Source organism: Pleurodeles waltl, chromosome 7 (assembly GCF_031143425.1).
Source record: "Pleurodeles waltl isolate 20211129_DDA chromosome 7, aPleWal1.hap1.20221129, whole genome shotgun sequence".
Taxonomy (NCBI): Eukaryota; Metazoa; Chordata; class Amphibia; order Caudata; family Salamandridae; genus Pleurodeles; species Pleurodeles waltl.
This window is the reverse complement of record NC_090446.1, coordinates 871,895,577-871,907,705: the sequence shown is the minus strand read 5'-3', so window position 1 is coordinate 871,907,705 and position 12,129 is coordinate 871,895,577. Positions and strand designations below refer to the sequence as shown.

The window sequence follows — 12,129 nt, the reverse complement described above, 5'->3', positions numbered from 1 at the left end:
TTGGTCAGGGATATTTGTTTACGCTTTTCTCCCTCTCCCACTAATTCCATGTCTGGTCAACAAGATTAGTCACACCTCTCTTACTATAATACTAATAGTTCCCACCTGGCCACGTAAACACTGGTATACAACACTGTTGGATCTGTCTGTAGTACCACATCACAAGCTTCAAACAGACCAGACCGATTTACTCAAAACTAAGGTCAGATCAGGCATCCCAATCCAAGTATGTGCATCCTTATAATTTGGCTCCTGAGGTCATAGCGTTTGGATATCTACAACTTCCATCAGAATATATGGACATTCTAAAGGAAGCACGTAAACCTTCAACTAGACAATGCTAGGCAGCTAAATGGAAACTCTTTGTATATTACTATCAACCCAAAAACATTAATCCATTCAAAGCATCAGTACAAGATATTGTATGTTATTTAATTTATTTACAAAAAGCAACTCTTGCGTATTGATATATTAAAAATCATTCAAGAGCAATATCAGGCTACCTCCAAAACAGACAACACACTTCTCTGTTTAGAATTCCTGTCATAACATCTTTTATGGAGGGTCTTAAGAATTATTCCACATAGCGCTCCACCAGCTCCAACTTTTTGTTGCTTTTCAACAGCCTCATAAGGGTAATCCTATTTCAAAACAAGGATTAGCCAGATGGATACTAAAGTGTATTCAAACTTGCTATCTTAAAGCTAAAAGGCAACTATTAGTAACTCCTGAGGCACATTCTACTAGAAAGGAAGGAGCTTCATACGCAAAGCAGCCACATGGTCTACACCACACACATTAACAAAACACCAATGTGTGGATGTGCTATCTCGCCATCAAGCAAATGTTGGTCAGGCAGTGCTTAAAACACTATTTCAGACTACTCCAACTCCTACAGGCTAGCCACTACTTATTTTAGTGGGGCACTGCTTTTTAGTCTATACAAATCACGTGTATCTGCAGCTATACATGCCATCGAACAGATGTCACTTCACTAGTGTACATCTGTTGGTGGCATGTAGTACTGCAGATTCACATGCACCCTCCCTCCTCCCCAGAAGCCTGTAGCTGTTATGATACTTTATATATGTATGTGTGTGGTGTGTGTGTGTGTGTGTGTGTGTGTGTGTGTGTGTGTGTGTGAGAAAGGGATTGAAAAAGAGGGTGAGAAGGAGAGAGAAAATGTTTTTCAGACTTCGATGTATGATATACTTAAAATGAGATATTTCTGCACAATTTGAAAAGAAGAATGTATTTGTCATTTAAAAATAGTAAGGTTACCTTTCAGTATGAGACTTAAACATTTGCAGGTGAAAAAAAATTGAAGGAGGGAAATGACTCCGGATACACCTTGAGTTGAACCCTGAACTGTCAATGTGAAGGGCTGTTACCTTTACTCTTAGGCTACGTTTGTTTTGTGTCTTTTTAATAATTTTCTTAGCCTGTAAAGGGCAATCTGGGACCGCTGTGAGGAGCCACAAGGCTTCCCCCGCAGACCCACCCCATTTTTTATTTTTTTTAAAATGTTGGTGACCCATTACGGGCTATCTGAAACCGCGGCAGGGATCCTCAAGGCTTCCCCCACAGTCGCTCTTTATTTTTACATTTTGTCTTAAATTTTTAGTAGCTCTTTATGGGCTATTGGGGACCACAGGGGAAACCTCAAGGCTTCCCCCGCTGTCCCAACCGGCTCCTGTCTCCTGTGTGAGCCAGCATTTGCTCCAGCAGTCAAGAAGCTGCTTTAAGTAGCTTTCATCTCTGTTCCCTTAAGGCATATCTGCGTGCAGGGAACAGAGATGAAAACTTCCATTTGTGACAGCGGGACCTGCTTGACAGGCCCCTCTGTCACAAAGCGGAGTGTTGGCAGTGTCCCAGTGGTGGGTACCACAGGACATAGCAGCAGCTGGCTATGAAGGTGGCGGTCCCCAGGGCCATCAATGGCTCCTTAAGTGAGGAGACATGAGGCCTGCCTCCAACGGGGAGATAGCTCAGGGGAGGTGGAGATCCGCAGGGCTGAAATGGACCCCCTTTCCATCTGGCCGGGGGGTGGCAGACCCCAAAGCCATGATTGGCTCCTCCAGGGGGACCGTGTGTCCCCCCTCCAACATTACACAGCCCCTGGAATAGGTGGCATTCCCCAGGGCTGCGGAGGGAGGAGGGTACAAGGACCCTAGAACCAGAGCTAAGGAGTCAGGGTGACTCTACCCTGGTCCCTTGTTTGTTTGTTTGAACATTTCTCTTCATATTGCAGCCACCCAGTCACAGTGCAAGCAAGATGACTGATGGGTGGGAGGAGCCCTGTCAGCCTAACAGATCACTCTTATTTTTTTATTTTGTTCGACCACTGGACTCTTGCGAGCTTCGCATAAACCCACAGTTCTATATATACAAAGGTTTAAAATGTTAATTTTTTTAAAACTACTAAACAGATTTACACCAGATGATTAAAAAAGCATGCTTTCTGCAAAAGTTGATGCAATTTCCAGAAAGGAGCTGAGGTAAAAAGAGCACTTTTTGGAAGGTTATTTGGAAGGTTTTGTGACGATTCGGCAAACAGCGCCAAAGTTATTAGCAAACCTAAAAACACATTTCCTATGGAAACGTCGTACTAATCCAATCAGAAAAGGGCTAACTCAGATGGCAGAAGAGCCAGAGCAATAGTCCATGTTTGAAGCACTCTGCTTGCATCTATAATAACATTCAGCTTGTGTCTGTGAGTCAGCATGTGCCGCCACGACAGACCACACCAGCAACCTCGACATTCTCTTGGACTGCAAGTTAGCTATGCAGAAACAGGTAAACACAGTCTCATCCGCTTGATTCCACACCCTATGCATGCTCCGTACGATTTTCAGGTGGCTCCCAGTTATCACCAGAAGGACTGACACTTAGGCCCTCGTCACCAGCAGGATGGACTATAGAAACACTCTCTTTGTAGGAATCACTGCACACTTCTGAAGAGACTAGAGACCACACAAAACTCAATGGCAAGACTCCTCGACCTCTCTAGAAGGACTCGCATCACTCCGCACCTCAAGAAGCTACACTGGCACAGAACCAGAAGAAATGCCAGTTCAAGTTGTTGACCCACGTATACAAAGCCCTGCACAACAAAGGACAGCAAACATCAACAAACGAATGATCTTCTACCAATTAACCAAACACCTGCAATCCACCTCCCTCTTCCTCACAGACACCACCCCGGATCCGCTGAGTCAACAGCGGAGGAATGCTCCTTCTGTCACCTGGTGGTTTCCCCTACAACCAAGGATTGCTTCAAGGACTCAAGATCTGGTTGTTAAAATGAAAAGAGCATTGCGAAACAGCTAACAACTCCAGTTCCCTCAGACCCTCACGGGTGATTTGTCATATTTATAAATCCTAATTGAGACACTGGCTCTATTGCGGTGTTTAGCAACGCAATTTTCTGATCATGTGCTCATCCAACTGGTAGAGTGTGCTTCAGTGCTCGGACTGGTGGGCCAGTCCTTCACTTTATTCATTTTTACTTCCCATTGCTTTCTCTCTCATCCTTTTTATTTTAATTAATTTTTAGAGCACACTACAACTCCTCAGACAGTGCCAACAGGCAGCTTGCTAGTCCCTCATTACGTTTGCAGTGTTCTGCATCCGACCAGGCCACAGCCTTATGACCAGGCCTCTGTCGTGGAATGATATTGTCCACAACTTTGCTTCCACCTTTCCAAGATGGCCAACACATTGGTTCTAAACTCGCTGGCTGTGCTGGAACTTCAAAACAATGGAAAAGCCATGTAGAATACCTTTGCAAATCATCCAGCTGTTGCTAAGTTTGTCCCTGCAAAATTATGCCTGCTATATTTAGGTAGCAGCATGATTACTTTCTGTACTTTACCCTTTTAATTTATATTACGTATGTTGTTGGGTTTGTATGCAAGAGTATTGTGGGTGTGTAAGTGGATGAAGGCAATAATCAGTCAGTGGGTGGATGAATAGACACGAGTGCTGAGTGACAGAGTGCAAATATGATATGTTATTAACCCCCTTCGCTGCCAGGCCTTTTCCCCTCCTGTGCCGAGCCTTTTTTTGGCTATTTGGGGCAGTTCGCGCTTAAGCCCTCATAATATGTTGTTCACATAAGCTACCCATGCCAAATTTGCGTCCCTTTTTTCCAACATCCTAGGGATTCTAGAGGTACCCAGACTTTGTGGGTTCCCCTGAAGGAGACCAAGAAATTAGCCAAAATACAGTGAAAATTTTATTTTTTCAAAAAAACTGGGGAAAAAAGGGCTCCAGAAGGCGGCTCTTGTTTTTTTACCTGAAAATGGTATCAACAAAAGGTTTGCGGTGGCAAGATCACCATCTTCCCAGCTTTCAGGAGCAGGCAGACTTGAATTAGAAAACCCAATTTTTCAATACAATTTTGACATTTTACTAGGACATACCCCATTTTTACTATTTTTTGTGCTTTCAGCCTCCTTCCAGCTAGTGACCGAAATGGGTGAGAAACCAATGCTGGATCCCAGAAAGCTAAACATTTCTAAAAAGTAGACTACATTCTGAATTCAGCAAGGGGTCATTGTGTAGATCCTACAAGTGTTTCCTAAATAACAGCTGAAATAAAAAGATATTGAAATTGAACTGTAACTTTTTCCTGCAATGTCATATTTTTGAAAGCAATATACCGTTACGTCAGCTGGACTCTTCTGGTTGCAGGGATATATAGGGCTTGTAGGTTCATCAAGAACCCTAGGTACCCAGACCCAATAAATGAGCTGCACCTTGCAGTGGGTTTTTATTCTATACCGGGTATACAGCAATTCATTTGCTGAAATATAAAAAGTGAAAAATAGGTATCAAGAAAACCTTTGTATTTCCAAAATGGCCACAAGATAAGGTGTTGAGAAGCAGTGGTTATTTGCACATCTCTGAATTCCGTGGTGCCCATACCAGCATGTGAATTACAGGGCATTTCTCAAATAGACGTCTTTTTTTACACACTGTTTTTCATTTAGAAGGAAGAAATGTAGAGAAAGACAAGGGGTAATAATACTTGTTTTGCTATTCTGTGTTTCCCCCACGTCTCCCGATCGGAAATGGTACCTCACTTGCGTGGATAGGCCTAGCACCCGCGACAGGAAATGCCCCAAAACACAACGTGACACATCACATTTTTCCACGGAAAACAGAAGTGTTTTTTTTTACAAAGTGCCTACCTGTGGATTTTGGCCTTTAGCTCAGCCGGCACCTGGGGAAACCTAGCAAACCAGTGCATTTTTTAAAACTAGACACCTAGGGGAATCCAAGATGGGGTGACTTGTGGGGCTCTGACCAGGTTCTGTTACCCAGAATCCTTTGCAAAACTCAAAATTTGGCCGAAAAAATACCTTTTCCTCTCATTTCGGTGACAAAGTTCTGGAATCAGAGAGCAGCCACAAATTTCCTTCCACCCAGCGTTCCCCCAAGTCTCCCGATAAAAATGGTACCTCACTTTTGTGGGTGGGCCTACTGCCAGCGAAAGGAAATGCCCCAAAACACCATCTGGACACATCAAAATTATCAAATACAAAACTACCTGTTTTTACAGAGGCACCTGTGTTTTTGGTCCTGGGCTCAGCAGCCTTCAAGGGAAACCTATCAAACCCAGACATTTGTGAAAACTAGATACCCGAGGGAGTCCAGTGAGGTGTGACTTGCGTGGATCCCCCAATGTTTTCTTACCCAGAATCCTCAGCAAACCTCAAATTTAGCTAAAAAAAAATGACATTTTCCCACATTTCAGTGTGGGATCACCGCACTGGGACACATTTCATACCACCCAATGTTCCCCTCAGTCTCCCGGTAAAAATTATACCACATTTGTGTAGGTGGGCCAAGTGCTTGTGAAAGGGAAGCGCCAAAAACATGTTGATATTGAGGGGGAACCAAAGGGGGTCCAAAAGGGCAGTTTGCAAAAAAACATTTTTAGGCTGACAAATGCAGCAGAATTTTTATCGGTATAGATGAGACAATGCTGGGTTGTAGGAATTTTGTGGATTCCTGCAGATTCTGGAAGGTTCCATCACAAAAACGTGGGAAAAATGTATGATTTCCAGCAAAGTTGGAGGTTTGCAGGGGATTGTGGGTACAAAATTGGTGCGGGATGCATGTCAAACCCACTACCCTGGAATCACCCAGATGTTTAGTTTTCAGATGTGTCTAGGTCTTGTGGATTTTTCTACATGGCAGCGTCCCAAAGTCCATAAAGTGCAGCCCTCACCATTCTAAGTGGAACGATTTTGAGAGTAAGCCAAGCTCTCATGGCCCAAATGTAAAACTAAAACCCAAGATAAGCAAATGTCATATTGCTTGCTGGGGGATAAGATGTTTTAGAGTGCGGGGGAGAGCTGAAATACTGTTACCCCCTTCATTTGAGGTGGGGGGCGTAACCAGGCCCATAATTTATTTATTTTTTAAATTCCTTGGCATCTAGTAGACTTTCTGAACCCCCCCCCAATCCCCCCCCCGTGTGTGGATCAGGGGTAATTGCCCCATCTGCCCACTGGTGGGCAGAACAACTTTGGCCCCATTTATTTGGGGTGGGGGTATGGCCATACCACCACCCTCTTATTTTTGAAGAAAAAAAACTTCCCTGGCCTCTGGTGGGCTTTCTGCCCCCCTTTGGGGGCAGATGGGACTTCCACAAATAGGCCCATCTGCCCCCAATGGGGGCAGATATGGCCAACAGTAATGTGCCCCCATGGGGAGCAACCCTTACCCAAGGGGCTGCCCCCCTAAAGTAAACACACGCATACACACACACACACCAATCCCTGGTGCCTAGTGATTTCTGCCCCTCTTGGGGGCAGACTGACCTAACAAAAATCGACCAATCTACCCCCAAGGGGGGCAGAAATAGTCTAAATACAATGTACCCCCCCAGGGGAGCGACCCTTGGCTAACGGGTTGCTTCCCACCTCTTAAAAAAAAAAAAAAACATTTTTTTTTTTTAGCCCTGCCACCTAGAGGCTTCTGCCCCCCCTGGGGGCAGATCGGCCTACTAACAATAGGCCGATCTGCCCTCGGGAGGGGGGGCAGAAATGGCCTAAAATAAATTTTCCCCCTGCCCCTTCACCCCCTCGGGGAGTGACCCTTGCCTAAGGGGTCGCTCCCCTTGCGTGACAGGGGCGCCAAAAAAAAAGATCCCCGGTGCCTAGTGGTTTCTGCCCCCCTTGGGGGCAGATTTACCTAAAATCGGCCGATCTGCCCCCAAAGGGGCAGAAATGGTCTAAATACAATTTGCCCCCCAGGGGAGCGACCCTTGCCTAATGGGTCGCTCTCCATCCCTAAAAAAAAAAAAACACACAAAAAATTAGCCCTGGCGCCTAGAGGTTTCTTCCCCCCCTGGGGGCAGATCGGCCTAATAACAATAGGCCGATCTGCCCCCGGGGGGGTGCAGAAACGGCCTAAAATAAATTTGCCGCCCGGGTGGCGACCCTCTTGGGGGCAGACTGACCTAACAAAAATCGACCAATCTACCCCCAAGGGGGACAGAAATAGTCTAAATACAATGTACCCCCCCAGGGGAGCGACCCTTGGCTAACGGGTTGCTTCCAACCTCTTAAAAAAAAAAAAAAAAAAAAAAAAAAAATTTTTTTTTTAGCCCTGCCACCTAGAGGCTTCTGCCCCCCCTGGGGGCAGATCGGCCTACTAACAATAGGCCGATCTGCCCTCGGGAGGGGGGGCAGAAATGGCCTAAAATAAATTTTCCCTCTGCCCCTTCACCCCCTCGGGGAGTGACCTTTGCCTAAGGGGTCGCTCCCCTTGCGTGACAGGGGCGCCAAAAAAAAAGATCCCCGGTGCCTAGTGGTTTCTGCCCCCCTTGGGGGCAGATTTACCTAAAATCGGCCGATCTGCCCCCAAAGGGGCAGAAATGGTCTAAATACAATTTGCCCCCCAGGGGAGCGACCCTTGCCTAATGGGTCGCTCTCCATCCCTAAAAAAAAAAAAACACACAAAAAATTAGCCCTGGCGCCTAGAGGTTTCTTCCCCCCCTGGGGGCAGATCGGCCTAATAACAATAGGCCGATCTGCCCCCGGGGGGGTGCAGAAACGGCCTAAAATAAATTTGCCGCCCGGGTGGCGACCCGTGCCTAAGGGGTTGCTGCCCTTCTGTGAATTTGGCGTAAAAAAAAAAAAAATGGTGTCTAGTGGTTTCTGGCCCACTTGGGGGCAGACTGGCCTCATAAAAATAGGCCAATCTGCCCCCACGGGGGGCAAAAATGGCCTAAATATAATTTCCCCCCTACGGAGCGACCCTTGCCTAAGGGGTCATCCCCAACTAAAAAAAAAAAAAAAAAAAATTATCCCTGGTGCCTAGTGGATTCTGCCCCCCGGGGGGGGGGGGGGGGGGGGGGGGGGAAGGGGAGCAGAAAAGGCCTTGAAAAATATTGCCCCCCTGGGGAACGACCCTAGCCCAAGGGGATGCTCCCCTCATGCCAGTTTCATCCAAAAATAAATCCCTAGTGTCTAGTGGGCATTTCAAAAGCTGGATTGCTTTACAATCCGGCTTTTGAAATGCTCTGAAAGACTTCAAAGGAAAGGAAAGGGGGCTGGGGGGGGGGAGTCGAGGGGGAAGGGCTGTCCCTTCCATCCCTGCCTTTGGGGGGTGGGAGGGAAGACCACAGAGGGAGTGCTAGCGCTCCCTCTGAACTCTGTGCCCAGGACGTAACCATTACGTCCGCTGCACAGAACCGGTTAAATTCCCAAGCCCATCCTTGGCTGAAATTGACAATTTCGCTTGTATCTACTTGAGCTGTGTGGGACTTTGGGCACGTTTGGATGAGGACGAGATTGGTTAAGTGGCAGTAGCCATTTGTGGGCACGGGGCTCATCATAGGCCCAGTGTGCGGAAATCACACTTGACTTCTTTGCCAAGGTTCCCTTTAATTGGGGCCTTACTGGGAACAATGCTGTTTCCAGACTTTTCTCCACAACACTGAGTACAGCCTGATGTTTCAGCCCTTGACCTAGGTCTCAGTCATAGGGATTTTGAGGCTTCTTGGCCTCCTGCATCCTGCTTGTGGACAACACCAGGGGGCACCTGGGGGCTCTGCAGTGGGACTGCAACAAGCAGGGCAGGGTGGAATCTGGGGTCTTGTGCCAGAGGGCTATGCCCCTTTAGAACTGGCTGAGTTGTCAGGGCATCTCCCTGGTCGTACAGCACCAGCAGGATCTTTAAACGCCACTACAGACAAGCTCAGCCAGCATTGCCGAGCTGATCACGAATGGTGGCAGTAGGTGACACAGGGCATCTTGCAGCAATGGGGAGAACCTTGACCCAATCTTTTTGCCATTGCCAAACGTACATTGGCCTGGCTTTTGTGGGTTGTAGATCCTAAGGCAGTTCTCGCACAGATATGCCCTTGGACTGCGGTATGCCTTCCCACCTCTACCTCACCTGTCCAAAATTCTGATGAAGATCAGGAACAGTCTTTCCCAGCCCATCCTAGTGGCTCTGGATTGGGTCAGGAGAGTGTGGTACCTGGAACTTCTGTCCATGAGCATCTGTCCTCCATACAGCTGCCTCTTCTTGAGGACCTACTATCTCAGCAACATGCATGGTTCTGCACCTGAGCCTCCACAGTGTACATCTCTATTTTTGGAGATTGAGCGGTGACAGTTGAAGTCTTCAATCTCCATTCTGTTGTGAACGTGATATTTGTTGTCAGGCATCCCTCCACTAGGGCTAGTAATGCAGGACGCTGGGAGTAGTTTGTTGTTTGGTGTTCTTCTTAGCCCATTCAACCATAGCCCATTCAACCCTTATACAGCCAGTTACTGCTTGTCTGTAGTCCAGCAATCCCTTGCTTTGGCAACAGTTGAAGATTAATTATCAGACTTATTAGCCTTTCAGCCGTGGCCTGATTAGCCATCCTTGCTTAAGTCACTTGTTGCTATACTGTTTTTTAAAAGACTGAGCCATATTTTCCCACCAAAACCCTTTGTGATGTCCCAGTGGAACTTCAGTCTGGTTCTTGCATTCCTGATGTGTGCGTCATTCAAACCTATCCATAGCTGCCCTCTGAGATTTCCAACATTCATGATAACATTCCTTATTGCGATCACATCTGCTCTTTGTGTGAGTGAGCTGCAAGCACTTTCTGTCCAGCAGCCATACATTACTCACCACCTTTTTTTTGGGGGGGGGGGGGGGGGCTAATGACTAATTCAGCCTTCCTCCTAAAAGTTGTAATGCCTATCCACATTGGGCAGTCTGTTACCCTACCAACATTCTTCGCTCCTCTTTATCCATCCAAAAAGTAAGAGAGACTCAGTGGACTAGATCTGAAGAGAACTCGGAGATTCACAAGGTGAGTAATCTGTGGTTAGAAACAGTATTCCCCATGAAGTGTGTTAACAAAGGTGAACAACATTTTTGCCAAGTCAAGTTCCAAGCTGTCAACAGGACATACTAATAAAGCACACCACAACCTGACTGGAGATGAGCTGCTGTTACGTTCAAGCCTCTGTGGAAGTCTTTCTCATTTTTACTGATGTTGCTAACAATGGCTACCATAAGAAATCGGGAAAGTTGTGTTCTCAAATGCTTTTATTGCCACTGTTCTGTTAAAAATGTCTTACATTTTGACTGTTTCCTCACTGACTTCAGTCTTCGAAGATAAATCCTTTGTTTTTATTTATATTTGAACATTTTTCATAGTAAACCAACTCGGAGGCCTCTGTTAAAATAAAATTAATTTAGGTAGTAACGACAAGTGGTAGGTAGGCTTGAGCAGTAGAGAGTAATAGAAGGAAATGTGCATTCATTTGACTGCATAAATACCCCTCGCTCATGTTATTGCTTTAAATGTGGTGAGCCTGATTGCATGGAAGTGTTCATTAGGACTTAAAAGCTTTAACCTATGTTATACATCATTGAGCAAAAGATAATTAATTAAAGCAATGAGAATTAGCACTTGTGTTCTGTAAATTTCATACCTATTGTGAGTAATTTCATGTTTGTGTTTCTTAAACTAGGTTGATATGAACCTGAATGATGAGAAGCAACAACCACTGCGTGCAAAGGATATCATGATAAAGCGAGAGATGGTATCTCAGTACTTGCATACATCGAAAGCTGTAAGTGACCAGAAATTTTGGAGAGCTGCCTTTATATTTTTGTATTGTTTAATTAATTACTGGAAGTGCATGCAATTCCTAACACAATTTCTTAATATTAGTCTTACCTAGAGAACAGACTTAATTAAATGAACTTGGTAGTTTTTAAAGATCTTCCTTGCAATGCATCCTTTTTTTTTTTTTTTTTTTTTTTTTTTGATAAAGAGCTTTTTATTAGTTTTTAACAAGATAAGCAGGAAAGATGCAAGCACAAATAAGAACAAGAATAAAGTGGCACCATAAAATCAAAGTTCAACGTCCAACCCCCGGTCCCCACACGCCCCCCATATGCTGAGTATGTATTCATCCAATTTTGAGTCCATGGATCACAGTAATACAATGGATAATATAGTGTGAGTATATACCTTAATTACAGCTCCCTTGCCACGGAAGCGTCAGAACTAGGACCGATGTGTGTTGTCTCTCCCAAGCACACACAGATTAGCTAACCAGTGTGTTTTCATATTTCCCCCATACTCTGTGATGCTTGTCTGGGCACCCCCTTGCTTCATATATAGGCTTTTCGCATTGTGCGCACCAATCCATCCCTCTCTTCCACTTGGTCAGGGCCGGTGCCGTTTCGGCCTTCCAATCTGCAATAATATCTCTCTTCGCCACCAAGCATGCCATGCCCAGGAAAGTTTGGTTCGCCCTGGTCAGACCCCTCCCCCCCCCATGGGCCCCAACAGGAGTTGTATAGGAGATGCCTCCACTTCGGATTGTAGGACTTCTGAGACCTCCCCTATGATTGCCTCCCAGTACGTCTCTATGACTGGACAAGTCCAGACCATATGGAAAAAGTCAGCCTCTGGGTTAGAGCATCAGGGGCAATCAGGTGTGGACCGGAGGCCTGCTTTAAAGAGTCTTTTGGGGGTGAGGTATGCTGCATGTAGGTAGAGGGTTTGTAGCATTTGGAATCTCGAGGAGATGGCCAGAGTTCGGGGGGCGATCAATGCTTCTCTCCAATCTGCTTTGTCTATAGGGCCCACCC

General features: G+C 45.9%; 1 protein-coding gene across 1 annotated transcript in view; it reads left to right on the top strand.

Moving 5' to 3' along the window:
- The window catches only part of DIAPH1 (diaphanous related formin 1), a 978,623-nt gene that overhangs the window by 254,358 nt on the left and 712,136 nt on the right, over positions 1-12,129 (top strand). Inside the window, exon 4 of the mRNA XM_069199475.1 lies at positions 10,998-11,099. Within this exon, the coding sequence (XP_069055576.1) occupies positions 10,998-11,099 (102 nt within the window). The remainder of the gene's footprint in view (positions 1-10,997; positions 11,100-12,129) is intronic.